Genomic DNA, 12,501 nt, shown 5'->3' with positions numbered 1-12,501 from the left:
TCTCTCTCAACTTTGCAACTATTATGTCTTCATATTTACAATTTAAAAGATTAAAACATCTCAGTTTGATACCTTACTTATTGACCTTTTCTACCTACTTGACTTTGTCTGAAAACTTGTGCCAACCAACTAGCGGGAGTATTCAAGGACATTTTCAACCTCTCACTGCTACGGGCAGAAGTTCCCACTTGCTTCAAAAAGGCAAGAATTATACCAATGCCTAAGTGCTATATCAGTGTTGGTGCGTGGCCAAGTGGTTAAGGCGTCAGTCTAGTGATCTGAAGATCGCTAGTTCGAGCCTCAGCTGAGGCAGCGTGTTGTGTCCTTGAGCACGGCACTTAACCACACATTGCTGTGCGACAACACTGGTGCCAAGCTGTATCGGCCCTCGTGCCCTTCCCTTGGACAATATCAGCAGCGTGGAGAGGGAAGACTTGCAGCATGGGCAACTGCCGGTCTTCCATACAACCTTGCCCAGGCCTGCACCCTGGAAACCTTCCAAGGCACAAATCCATGGTTTCACGAGACTAACGGATGCCTATAAGAAGAATAGTGTGTGCTGCCTTAATGACTATCACCTGATAGCACTCACATCCACAGTCTGCTTTGAGAGGTTGGTTATGACTAGACTGAACTCCTGCCTCAGCAAGGACCTGGACCCATTGTAAATTGCCTATCGCCACAATAGGTCAACGGCAGACGCAATCTCAATGGCTCTTCACACGGTTTTAGACCACCTAGACAACACAAACACCTATGTCAGGATGCTGTTCATCGACTACAGCTCAGCATTTAATACCATCATTCCCACAATCCTGATTGAGAAGTTGCAGAACCTGGACCTCTGTACCTCCCTCTGCAATTGGATCCTTGACTTCCTAACTAGAAGACCACAGTCTGTGTGGATTAGTGATAACATATTCTCCTTGCTGACGATCAACACTGGCACACCTCAGGAGTGTGTGTAGGCATAGCTCAAATACCATCTATAAATTTCCTGACAATACAACCATTGTTGGTAGAATCTCAGGTGGTGACAAGAGGGTGTACAGGAGTGAGATATGCCAACTAGTGGAATGGTGCTGCAGCAACAACCTGGCACTCAACGTCAGTAAGACGAAAGAGCTGATTGTGGACTTCAGGAAGGGTAAGGCAAAGGAACACATACCAATCCTCATAGAGGGATCAGAAGTGGAGAGAGTGAGCAGCTTCAAGTTCCTCGGTGTCAAGATCTCTGACAATCTAACCTGATCCCATAATATCGATGTAGTTATAAAGAAGCCAAGACAGCGGCTATACTTTATTAGGAGTTTGAAGAGATTTGGCATGTCAACAAATACACTCAAAATCTTCAATAGATGTACTGTGGAGAGCATTCTGACAGGCTGCATCACTGTCTGGTATGGAGGGGCTACTGCACAGGACTGAAAGAAGCTGCAGAAGGTTGTAAATCTAGTCAGCTCCATTTTGGGCACTAGCCTACAAAGTATCCAGGACATCTTCAGGGAGTGGTGTCTCAGAAAGGCAGCATCCATTACTGAGGACCTCCAGCACCCAGGGCATGCCCTTTTCTCACTGTTACCATCAGGTAGGAGGTACAGAAGCCTGAAGGCACACACTCAACGACTCAGGAACAGCTTCTTCCCCTCTGCCATCCGATTCCTAAATGGACATTGAAGCTTTGGACACTACCTCACTTTTTTTTAATATACAGTATTACTGTTTTTGCACATTTTTAAAATCTATTCAATATACATAATTGATTTACTTGTTTATTTATTAATAGTTTTTTTTTCTCTCTGCTAAATTATGTATTGCATTGAACTGCTGCTGCTGCTAAGTTAACAAATTTCACGTCACATGCCGGTGATAATAAACCTGATTCTGATTCTAATTCATTTTAATATCAGGGCGCAATGTATCATCGAAAAAACTTCAATGCAAGTCCATGGATAACAAATGATCTAAAATCCTTTAAGTTAACATAAGTAAACAACCAATCATCCCATTGAAAAAATTATTTTAATATTTCAACAGAATGCTTGATGCATGCCAAAGTCAGAATGATATTGTTCACTCAGGTGATACACAGCATGGACCACTCATTTAGTTCTTATTCTGTACAACATAGCTTGCCACTGCACAACTATTGTCAACACTATTTAAGAGTTTAGTCCAATGCAGAAATCACAAGTTCTTCTGTCTCATCTTTACAATCAAACCTTCCTGTTATATCTGTCCAAAGATTTCCACCTTAGAATCAAAATCTCAGTAAAATATGAGGGTCTTCAATCCAGTTAGCAATGTCACTATTTTCTGGGTAAGTGATGAAAAACTACTTGCCTTCACTGGACTGACTACTTGATAATGAATTGAGCATACGGATGTATTTCTGGTAGGTGTTGTCTGTACTTTGGCTTTTTAGATCAGATCTTCTTTCTTCTCTGACTTTTGAATTACTTGGCATTACTTCTCCATCTGACAAATCACTCTCACTGGAACTCCACTGAATTTCTGCAGTTTCCTCCAAGTTCTGACTGCTAATATTCGTTGCTCCTATAAAGCATAAAAAAAAGTTCCAAACAACCAAATTTAGTAGATTGTATTCAATGCACAAAAGCTGTAATGGAAGATTAATTGGCATATTATTTAAAAATACATTTAATGTCAAAAGGCAAATACATCACAAAGAATAAAACTGCATTTTCATATTGCATTTCATTAACAATAAATGCCCTTTCAACATAAATCAGTGATGGAGGTTGATGCCCTAGCTCGGGTGGTGAAATCTTGGCTCAAGACAAAGATTAAAACATAATTAAATTCATTAATGTAACAAACAGAAATTTTAAAACTGCATTTGGAACCCATAATTTCCTAATAGTCCTCTATATTCTATCCCTTTCAGTAGACTCACCAACATGCAGCTATCTCCTTAAAATTCCTCTCTCATTGCTACATCCTAATTACTGTCAACTTTATTAAACATCCTGTGGGAAGATGAAATGTATAAAACCTCTGTATGATAATAATAGGTGAAAATTTGGCTAACGAGGATAATCATTACATTTTGCCCATTTCCCTAATTTTAAAGGCCAGCACTTATCCGAACTGATTCGTGCCTTAAGGCTAAAATTATTTGTAGTTATTTATATTCACCTTCCTCAAGTATATATTCTTGCTTGGATAATCCCCATTCTCTTTTAATTTTATCAACCTGGGGGCAAGATTGCTGAATCGGAGGGAAATGAAAGATTGTTGTGTTCTATGTTTGAACAAGATGTGGCTTTCTCCCAGCACGTCATTACAGCAATCAGAGCTGAAGGCTTCTCGGTTCACAGAATGGACCAAACTGCTGATTTGGAAAAGGCAAAAGGCACAGCTGTGTGTTTCATGATAAACTCTTAGTGGTCCTCTGATGCGGTGGGTTTGTCGAACTTGTGTTCCCTGATCGTGAACACATAACAGTCAAATGTTGTCTGTTCTATTTACCTGGGGAGATCTTCTTCATAATCCTTACTGCAGTTTACATAATACCAGCAGCCAATTATAATCAAGCGTTTGAGATGCTGCATGATGCCGTCTCGAAACAAGAAACAGTCCATCCTGACGCATTTCAAATCATAGTCATGGACTTCAACCAGGACTATTTGAAGAAAACCCTGCCGATTTACCATCAGCATATAACGTGTAGCACCAAAGGTTCCAGCACATTAAATGACTGTTATTCTAAAATAAGACCTGCCTACTGTTTCATACCTAGACCACATTTTGGTAAATCTGATCACTTGTTTGACCTTCTCTATCTGCATACAGGCAGAGACTGAAGAGCAAATCTCCAGGGATTTGGACAACATACACGTGGCTACAGGAACCAGAGGAGCGGCTATGGATTGCTTTGAGTCAGTGGACTGGGCCGTGTTCAAAATCTCCTCTGTGGATCTGAATAAATACACCATGGTTGGCACAAACTTTATTAAAACAGTTGTAGATGAGTGTGTCCCCACAAAATAATTTGGAGTCTTACCCAACCAGAAGCCCTGGATGAACCATGAGATCCTCAACTTGCTGAGGGCCAGATCAGAGGCATTCAGGTCTAGTGACCAAGTTACACAGGTCTGGAAATGATCTCCAGAAAGCCATCTCACAGGCAAGGTGGCAATTCCGGGCTAAATTTGAATCAATGAAGGATGCTCAACAGTTGCGGTAGGGCTTTAAAACTATCATCTCTTATAAAGTTAAATCAAGCGACACTGGTGTCAACAGAACTTCGCTTCCAGATCTCAATCAATGCCTACTATGCTCATTTGACCATCAAAACATGGAGGAGCCATCACAAACTCACAAAGCCACTGATGATCCCGTGATTTCAGTCCTATGTAAGGATTATGGTGCAAGCAGCCTTCAGGAGAATGTACTCACAAAAAGCATCGGCCCAGTTGGGTTACCGGCCAGTACTAAAGACCTGTGCTGATCAAATGGCTGGAGTGTTCACTGAGATCTTTAACCTCTCACCTCAGCAGTCTTAGGGTTCAATTATACCAGTCCCTAGGAAGAACGTAGTAACCTGCCTCAACAACTATCGTTCAGTAGCAGTTACATCCACAGTGATGAAGTGTTTTGAGAGGTTGGTGATCAACCCTGCCTAAGAAGCAACAAGCTTCAAGACTTTAACCTCAATATCTCCTTGTGCAATTGGATCCTTGATTTCCTCAGTTGCAAACCCCAGACAGTTCTGATTGTAAACAACATCTCCTCCATAATATCCATCAGCACAGATGCACCACAAGGTTGTGTGCTCAGCCCCCTGATCTTCTTGCTTTACACTTTTGAATGTATGGTTAAACACTGCTCCAATTCCATATTCAAGTTTTCTGATGACACCACTGTTGTAAGCCAAATCAAAGGTGGTGACATATCAACATGTAGGAGGGAGATTGAAAATCCGCTGAGTGATACCTCAACAACAATCTCTTACTCAAGTAACACACAAAATGCTGGGGTAACTCAGCAGGTCAAGCAGTATCTATGGAAAAGAGTAAACTGTTGATGTTTTGGGCTGAGACCCTTCATCAGGACCTCTTACTCAATGTCAGCAAGACCAAGGAGCTGATTATTGACTTCAGGAGGAGGAAAGGTCAGCAACTTTAAATTCCTCAGTGTCATCATCTCAAAGGATCTGTCCTGGGCCAAGCACATAAGTGCAGTTACGAGAAAACCATGGCAGCTCCTCTACTTCCTTAGCAGTTTGCGAAGATTCGGCATGACATCTAAAACTCTGACAATCACAGCTGGTTTGGAAACACCAATCACAGGTAAAGTCCTCCCCACCATTGAGCACATTTCAACAGCACACCCCAACCCCCAAACCCCACCATCCAGATCATGTTCTCTTCTCACTGTTACCATCAGGAAGAAAGTACAAGAGCCTCAGGACTCACACCACAAGGAATAGTTGAGGAACAGTTACTACCGCTCAACCATCAGGCCCTTCAACCAAAGGATATAATTTCACTCCCACAACCTAAACTCACTTCCATGGACTCTTCATCTCATATAATCAATGGTTATTGGTTATTTATTTATTAGTATCACTTTCTTTTTACGTTTGCACAGTAGTTGGACACCCAAGTTGGTGTGGTCTTTCACTGATTCTATTATGGATTTATTGGATATGCCTGCAAGAAAATGAATCTCATTTTCTCACGGGCATACGGTTATACATAGGTATTTTGTTAATAAATTAACTTTGAACTTTGAGATAGCTAGTATTCGCTCAGACAATACAACTTCCAGGTTTTTGAAACCCGAGGACATGGTCATTATGCCGAATTTCAAAACAGTGGTAAAGCACGTTCATTAGGCATTCAACTAACTGCAAATCACCTCCTTTAGAACACTATCAAGCTCCAATCAAAAGCACAAGTATTAGATTCTCTGGTTACAGAACTGAACTAATATTGAGCTAATACCTAAACACAAATTTGAAGAATTTAAAGATACTACAAGCAGTTTATTTTTTTTTAAACGTTCTGAAGACAGAAGGAAAATAATTATTTGCACTTTTTCAATTTTTCATGTAGAACTAAGCCATAAAGATCCCGAAATGATTTCATGGACTAAACTTAATTACCTTACCCCAGCAGCAGTGGTGCTACACATCAGGCTAAGAGTCCATTGCTTGGAGAGGCAGGAAATAAAACTAAAAAAAATCTGCTGCCTCTTGCTGAACAGATTCTCCCACCATTTTTAAAATCCGTACAGGCAGGAACAGGGTCAGAATCATTCTTGGTGCACCTTGCAATCAAACTGAAAAGACTATACCTAGTGTGTAGATTCATGACAACTATGGGTGAGTATCAATCAGATGCTCGCAACATGGGAGCTAAACCGTAATGACAGTCAGCACCTTCAGGAAAAAATGGGAGAGATCTGGTTACATCAAGCACTTAAAATGAGAACCATTACCTTCAGCAGAATGAAGTGCAGGTGTTAAGCTCCGTACTACTTTTAAATCTTGGCTCATAGATTTCTTACCCTGTTACAAAACATTTGTAGATGAGTAGCACTCCAGCACCCGAGAAACAGTCAAAGAAATGTGTAGAAATCAAAGTTAATTTTAAGTATCAAATTTCAGATCTAATTTTTTTCAAAATATCACTAATATCAAAAAGATTAGACAAAAACACTATTAAATCTTTACACATGCTTTAAAAAGGTTGTGTTGTGTTATTCAAATGATTTCAAAAGAGGAGTTTTACTCACAGGTTAAAGATTTTATTCCATTTGAATCTAAATAATTTGGCTAATCCTGTTGGTTATTTCCAAATATTGCCATCAGAATAACTGAACATCAGTGTATCAACTGTTCTGATATGGGAAATAACAGAAACCCAAAGCATCAAGTATGGGTAAATGTCTACTTGATACGGCACTCATACTATTCCCAGGGCCACAATTACTTTACCACACACTGACAAGTCTATGAAGATGACATTACTGATAGTTATCTTTGGAAATGCCAGTCAATGTTAAGTATATTTAAAACAATAACAGTTATTTATTATACAGCATGTGAATGCATTCTAACAAAATCTATTCTAATACAAGGTCATTACTGAAAGATATCAATTCAATTTCCTGAAAACAATGACTGCATGATGTTTCCATTATTTTCTCTTTTACATAGAACATAGTTCAGTACAGGCCCTTCATCCTACATCTAAACACCAGAACATCAAGCAGCCATCCCTGCCCCTGCGACAGCCAAGTCTCTATAAAGCCCACAACCCACAATATTGTAATTCCCTGTACCAACCCATGCTCTCAGTTCATCACCCCAAGAACATAAAGTAATTTAAGTAATATCATTGTATCTTCTATTTTGGCACATTACAAATTTTTGGACTCAGCAACGAATATAACACTTCCAAATAGTATTCACATTTCATATTTTCAACAGTCACATTTGTTTCTCTCCTTTGGGTGATTTCACATAATTCCTTTCTCCCACCCATGCCTCCTCTAGAGCCGGGCAATTATTTTAACCATTCTATTTTGTCTTGTACTAAATATTCTTTTGCCTTTTAATCACATCCATTTTCCATATGACCAGACTTACTTCTTCTTTTCCATTTCACCTTTCTCTGCATCATAAAACATAATCTGTCTCTAACTTTTCCCAATGCTAATGAACGGTCATCAATCTGAAAGCTTAACTGCTTTTCTACTACAGACACTGACTGACTTGCTGAGTATAGCGAGCATATTATGATTCCTATGGGAGAAGTATGATCCAAGTAATGCTAAGTTAGCTTGTACATAATAGATTATGCAAAAGTGAATGAAAATCTCTCATAAAACCCTCAAGATTAGGGTAGCAGCAGATATAGCAGAAAGTCAGATATAACATCACTGATATGGTAGAAAATAAGATTGGGGTCTTCACATGTTAAATTATCTTACCTTCTTTAGTAACAATTCTTGGAAACCTTCCCCACAGTCGTCCCATGATTTTGCAAGTGAAGGCATAAATTTCTTAGCAAGGCTGTTTGTTCTCTTGCAAGTAACTTCCACATCATGTAAAGAGACAAATTCCATCATTGCAGTAGGTTTTTTCCTCTGAATAACATACAAATTAATCAGAATTAAGACCCTAAGATGATAAGACACAGGAGCAGAAATTAGCCCATTTGGCCCAGCAATTCTGCTCCGCCATTCAATCATGGCTGATCTTTTTTTCCCTCTTCCTCAACATCATTTCTGGGCCTTCTCCCCGTAACCTTTGATACCATGTCCAATCAAGAACCTATCAACCTCTGCCCTAAATACACCCAACAACCTGGCCTCCACAGCTGCATGTAGCAACAAATTCCACAAAATCACCACCCTCTGGATAAAGAAATTTCTCCGCATCTCTGTTTTGAAAGGGCACTCCTCAATCCTGAGGCTATGCCCTCATGGCCTTGACTCTCTCACCATGGGAAACATCCTTTTCACATCTATTCTGGCTAGGCCTTTCAATATTCGAAAGGTTTCAATGAGATCCCCCTCATCCTTCTAAATTCCAGCGAGTACAGACCCAAAGCCATCAAATGTTCGTTGTATGATAATCCTTTCATTCCTAAAATCACCCTTGCAAACCTCCTCTGGACTCTCTCCAATGCCAGCACATCTTCTCTAAGATGAGGATCCCAAAAGTGTTCACAATACTCAAGATGAGGCCTCAACAACGCTTTATAAAGCCTCAGCATCACATCCCTGCTCTTGTACTCAAGACCTCTTGAAATGAATGCTAACACTGCATTTGCCTTCCTCACCACCAACTCAACCTGCAAGTAAACCTTAGGGTGTTCTGCACAAGGACTCCCAAGTCCCTTTGCATCTCAGATTTTTGGATTTTCTCGCCATTTAGAAAATAGTCCGCACATTTATTTCAACTCCCAAAGTGCATGACCATGCATTTTCCAACATTATATTTCATTTGCCAATTTCTTGCCCATTCTCCTAATAAGTTCTTCTGCATCCTACTGCATCCTACCTGTTTCCTCAACACTACCTGCCCCTCCAACAATCTTCATATCATCTGCAAACTTGGCGACATAGCTAAATCACTGAAATACAGATTAAAAAGAGGCGGTCCCAACACTGACCCCTGCGGAACACCACTACTCACTGGCAGCCAACCAGACAAAGATCCTTTTATTCCCACCCACAGCCTCTTTCCAATCAGGCAATGCTCGAAACATTGCTCTTTCCTGTAATACCACAGGCTCTTAACTTGGTAAGCAGCCTCATGTGTGGCAACTTGACAAAGGCCTTCTGAAAGTCCAAATATACAACATCCACTGCATCCCCTTTATCTATCCTACTTGCAATCTCCTCAAAGAATTCCAACAGGTTTATCAGGCAAGATTTTCCCTTGAGGAAACCATGTTGACTTCGTCCTATCTTGTCCTGTGTCACAAGTACTCCATCACCTCATCCTTAACAATTGACTCTAATATCTTCACAACCACTGAGGTCAAGCTAACTGGTCCATAATTTGCTTTCTGCTGCCTTCCTCCTTTCTTAAAGAATGGAGTGACATTTGCAAATTCCAGTCCTCTGGCACCATGCCAGAGTCCAATGATTTTTGAAAGATCATTGCTAATGCCGCCACAATCTCTAACATTACCTCTTTCAGAACCCTAGGGTGCAGTTCATTTGGTCGGGTGACTTATATATCTTTAGGTCTTTCAGCTTTTAGAGCACCTTCTCCCTTGTAATAGTAACTGTACCCACTTCTCTTACTTCACACACTACAACACCTGGCACAGCGAAGACTGATGCAAAATACTCATTTAATTCATCTGCCATCTCCTTGTCCCCCATTATTATTTCTCCTGCCTCATTTCCTAGCAGTCCTATATCCACTCTCATCTCTTTAATTTTTGACATACTTGATATAGTTTTTACTATCCACTTTGATATTATTTGCTAGCTTGTTTTCATATTTCATCTTTTCCCTTCTAATGATTCCTTTAGTTTCTCTCTGTAGGTTTTTAAAAACTTCCCAATCCTCTATCTTCCCACTAAGTTCTGCTTTGTTGTATGCCCTCTCTTTTGTTTTTACAGGAGCTTTGACTTCCCTTGTCAGCCACTGTTGTACTATTTTGCCATTTGTTATTCACTTTTGGAACACATATGTCCTGCACCTTCATAATTAAGAATCAAACAAATTGGCACTGATTGGATTTACTTCTCCTTACCTCTATATTTCCACCCCCAAGTAATCATTTAACCACAAATAATTTTAGAAAAAGAACTAACTTGCTTTCATCAAGGAGAGACCAAACATTGTTCAGAAATGGAATGATAATGGCCTTCACTATAGGAAGGATGTGGAAGCATTGGAAAGGGTACAGAGGAGATTTACCAGGATGCTGCCTGGTTTAGAAAGTATGCATTATGATCAGAGATTAAGGGAGCTAGGGCTTTACTCTTTGGAGAGAAGGAGGGTGAGAGGAGACATGATAGAGGTGTACAAGATAATAAGAGGAATAGATAAAGTGGATAGCCAGTGCCTCTTCCCCAGGGCACCACTGCTCAATACAAGAGGACATGGCTTTAAGGTAAGGGGTGGGAAGTTCAATGGGGGATATTAGAGGAAGGTTTTTTTACTCAGAGAGTGGTTGGTGCGTGGAATGCACTGCCTGAGTCAGTGGTGGAGGGAAATACACTAGTGAAGTTTAAGAGACTACTAGACAGGTATATGGAGGAATCTAAGGTGGGGGCTTATATGGGAGGCAGGGTTTGAGGGTCGGCATAACATTGTGGGCCGAAGGGCCTGTACTGTGCTGTACTATTCTATGTTGATCTGTATAAACTGCCAAGGTCCAGGCCTATCATTTTTTGAAATGGATAACAATTTCAGCATCAGTAAGTCAAAATCCCAAAATTAGTGTCAATCTTGAGCACCAAACAAATTCTTGATATATTAATGTGAACAGTTGTAACATTATAATTGTAGGGTCAGATTTTTAAAGAATTACGTAGCCTATATGCTGGCACTTCCAATAACTGTGACAAGGATCTTTGGTTTTTTAATAACCTGCAGAGCTAAGACAAATTAAAAAGGCTTCCTCCATGAATTTGATCTTCCAATTCGTTAAATTGCTTTATTATTGTCGCAGGTACCAAGATAAAGTGAAAAACAGTGTTTTGCATGGCATCCATTCAGATCATTTCATCACATCAGTGCATTGTGGTAGTGCAAGGGAAACAATAACAGAATGCAGAATAAAGTGTCACCACTACTACAACTGATTGTCTGTTTGATATTGAGAAAAGATGCAAATCAAGTCAAGCTAACCAAACCCGAATGGCCATTTAAGTTGGTGACAGCAACGTACGTAGATTATTCAGGAAACTTGAGGTCGGTCGGAAGAATGAGTTAGGAACAGGTATAAACGATCTTTGAGAAAGATGACAAATAATGGACAAACTGCCAGGTAATGAACTGTGTGGACCCTAGGGCTTCAATGTCACTTTCAACCAATGGTCAACAGGCTTGGGTCTCACACTGGAGAGCACATTGAAGACAATGTCACTGTGTGTGAGGGGCTCCAGATATCAATTTGTGCTACATTTCCAATGTCTGTGATAAGTACATGACTATGTACTTGACAGGCCCTTTTATTATTTTTACATAAATTACTGATTCATTCAAATTCATTTATTTATCACATGTAATGTGACCAACGGCAACATCCTTCGAATAGCTCACGAAACTACTTCTTTTAAATATGATTCTGCTACCAAGCTGTGTGCAATTGGAACCTGTGATTTACATTTTGATGGGGTGACTGACAGATCTGGTACTTTACTGTCTCCAAGGGAGTTCGATGAGGTTAGCAGTGGAGTCCTGGAGGCCAAGAAGCCAGGAGACAGGGCAAGCCCATGATTGACTCAATTTTCACCAATCTCACCGATTAAAACGCCAAACGAGACTGAAATCAACAAATAGAGCAGAAGGCGAGCAGGTGTTTGGTTCCATCTGCCTGTGTTTGACCAGTTTCTCTCTCTGTCTCACTCACCGCTGCTGGAGGAAAATGCCTGTATTTGACCAGCCTCCCTCTCTCTCTCACTGCTACTGCAGAAGGGTGCCGGAGTCTTCAGTTCTAGACAAGTTGATCGGCGTGATTTGTGGACTGGACTTTGCAGTTCATGGTATTAATGTTTCTGGTTACTCCTTTTGTCTATTGCTCTCGTGTGATTTTGATCAGGGCAGACTGGCTCTGCGGCCTCCAGTCAACGGACGACACAGCGCTAAGTTGAACTGAACATTCCTAGACTGTTTCAAGGACTCTGTGGGCTCATGTTTTACATTCTGTGTATTTTTTGCTGTTTGCGTGATTTGTTCTCTTTTCTGGTGTGTTGGATGTTTGATGTTTTCTTTGAATAGGTTCCATGGTGTTTCTTTGTTTTGCGGCTCTCTTTTATATATCAAAACATACAGAG

At 40.3% G+C, this 12,501-nt stretch overlaps 1 protein-coding gene across 3 annotated transcripts in view; it reads right to left on the bottom strand.

The window, feature by feature from the left end:
* spidr (scaffold protein involved in DNA repair) overlaps positions 1-12,501 on the bottom strand; it is a 282,041-nt gene that overhangs the window by 259,725 nt on the left and 9,815 nt on the right. For 2 of the 3 annotated variants that reach the window (XM_063063232.1, XM_063063237.1), the window contains exons 2-4: positions 7,966-8,121; positions 6,469-6,538; positions 2,344-2,556 (exon numbers count right to left, since the gene is read on the bottom strand). In XM_063063232.1, coding sequence (XP_062919302.1) covers positions 2,344-2,556; positions 6,469-6,538; positions 7,966-8,121 — 439 coding nt within the window. The remainder of the gene's footprint in view (positions 1-2,343; positions 2,557-6,468; positions 6,539-7,965; positions 8,122-12,501) is intronic. The other variant, XM_063063243.1, reaches the window with a different exon arrangement.

The sequence above is a fragment of the Mobula hypostoma genome, chromosome 1 (assembly GCF_963921235.1).
Source record: "Mobula hypostoma chromosome 1, sMobHyp1.1, whole genome shotgun sequence".
Taxonomy (NCBI): domain Eukaryota; kingdom Metazoa; phylum Chordata; class Chondrichthyes; order Myliobatiformes; family Myliobatidae; genus Mobula; species Mobula hypostoma.
Note: the sequence above shows the minus strand (reverse complement) of the source record. Positions and strands in the feature narration are given on the sequence as shown.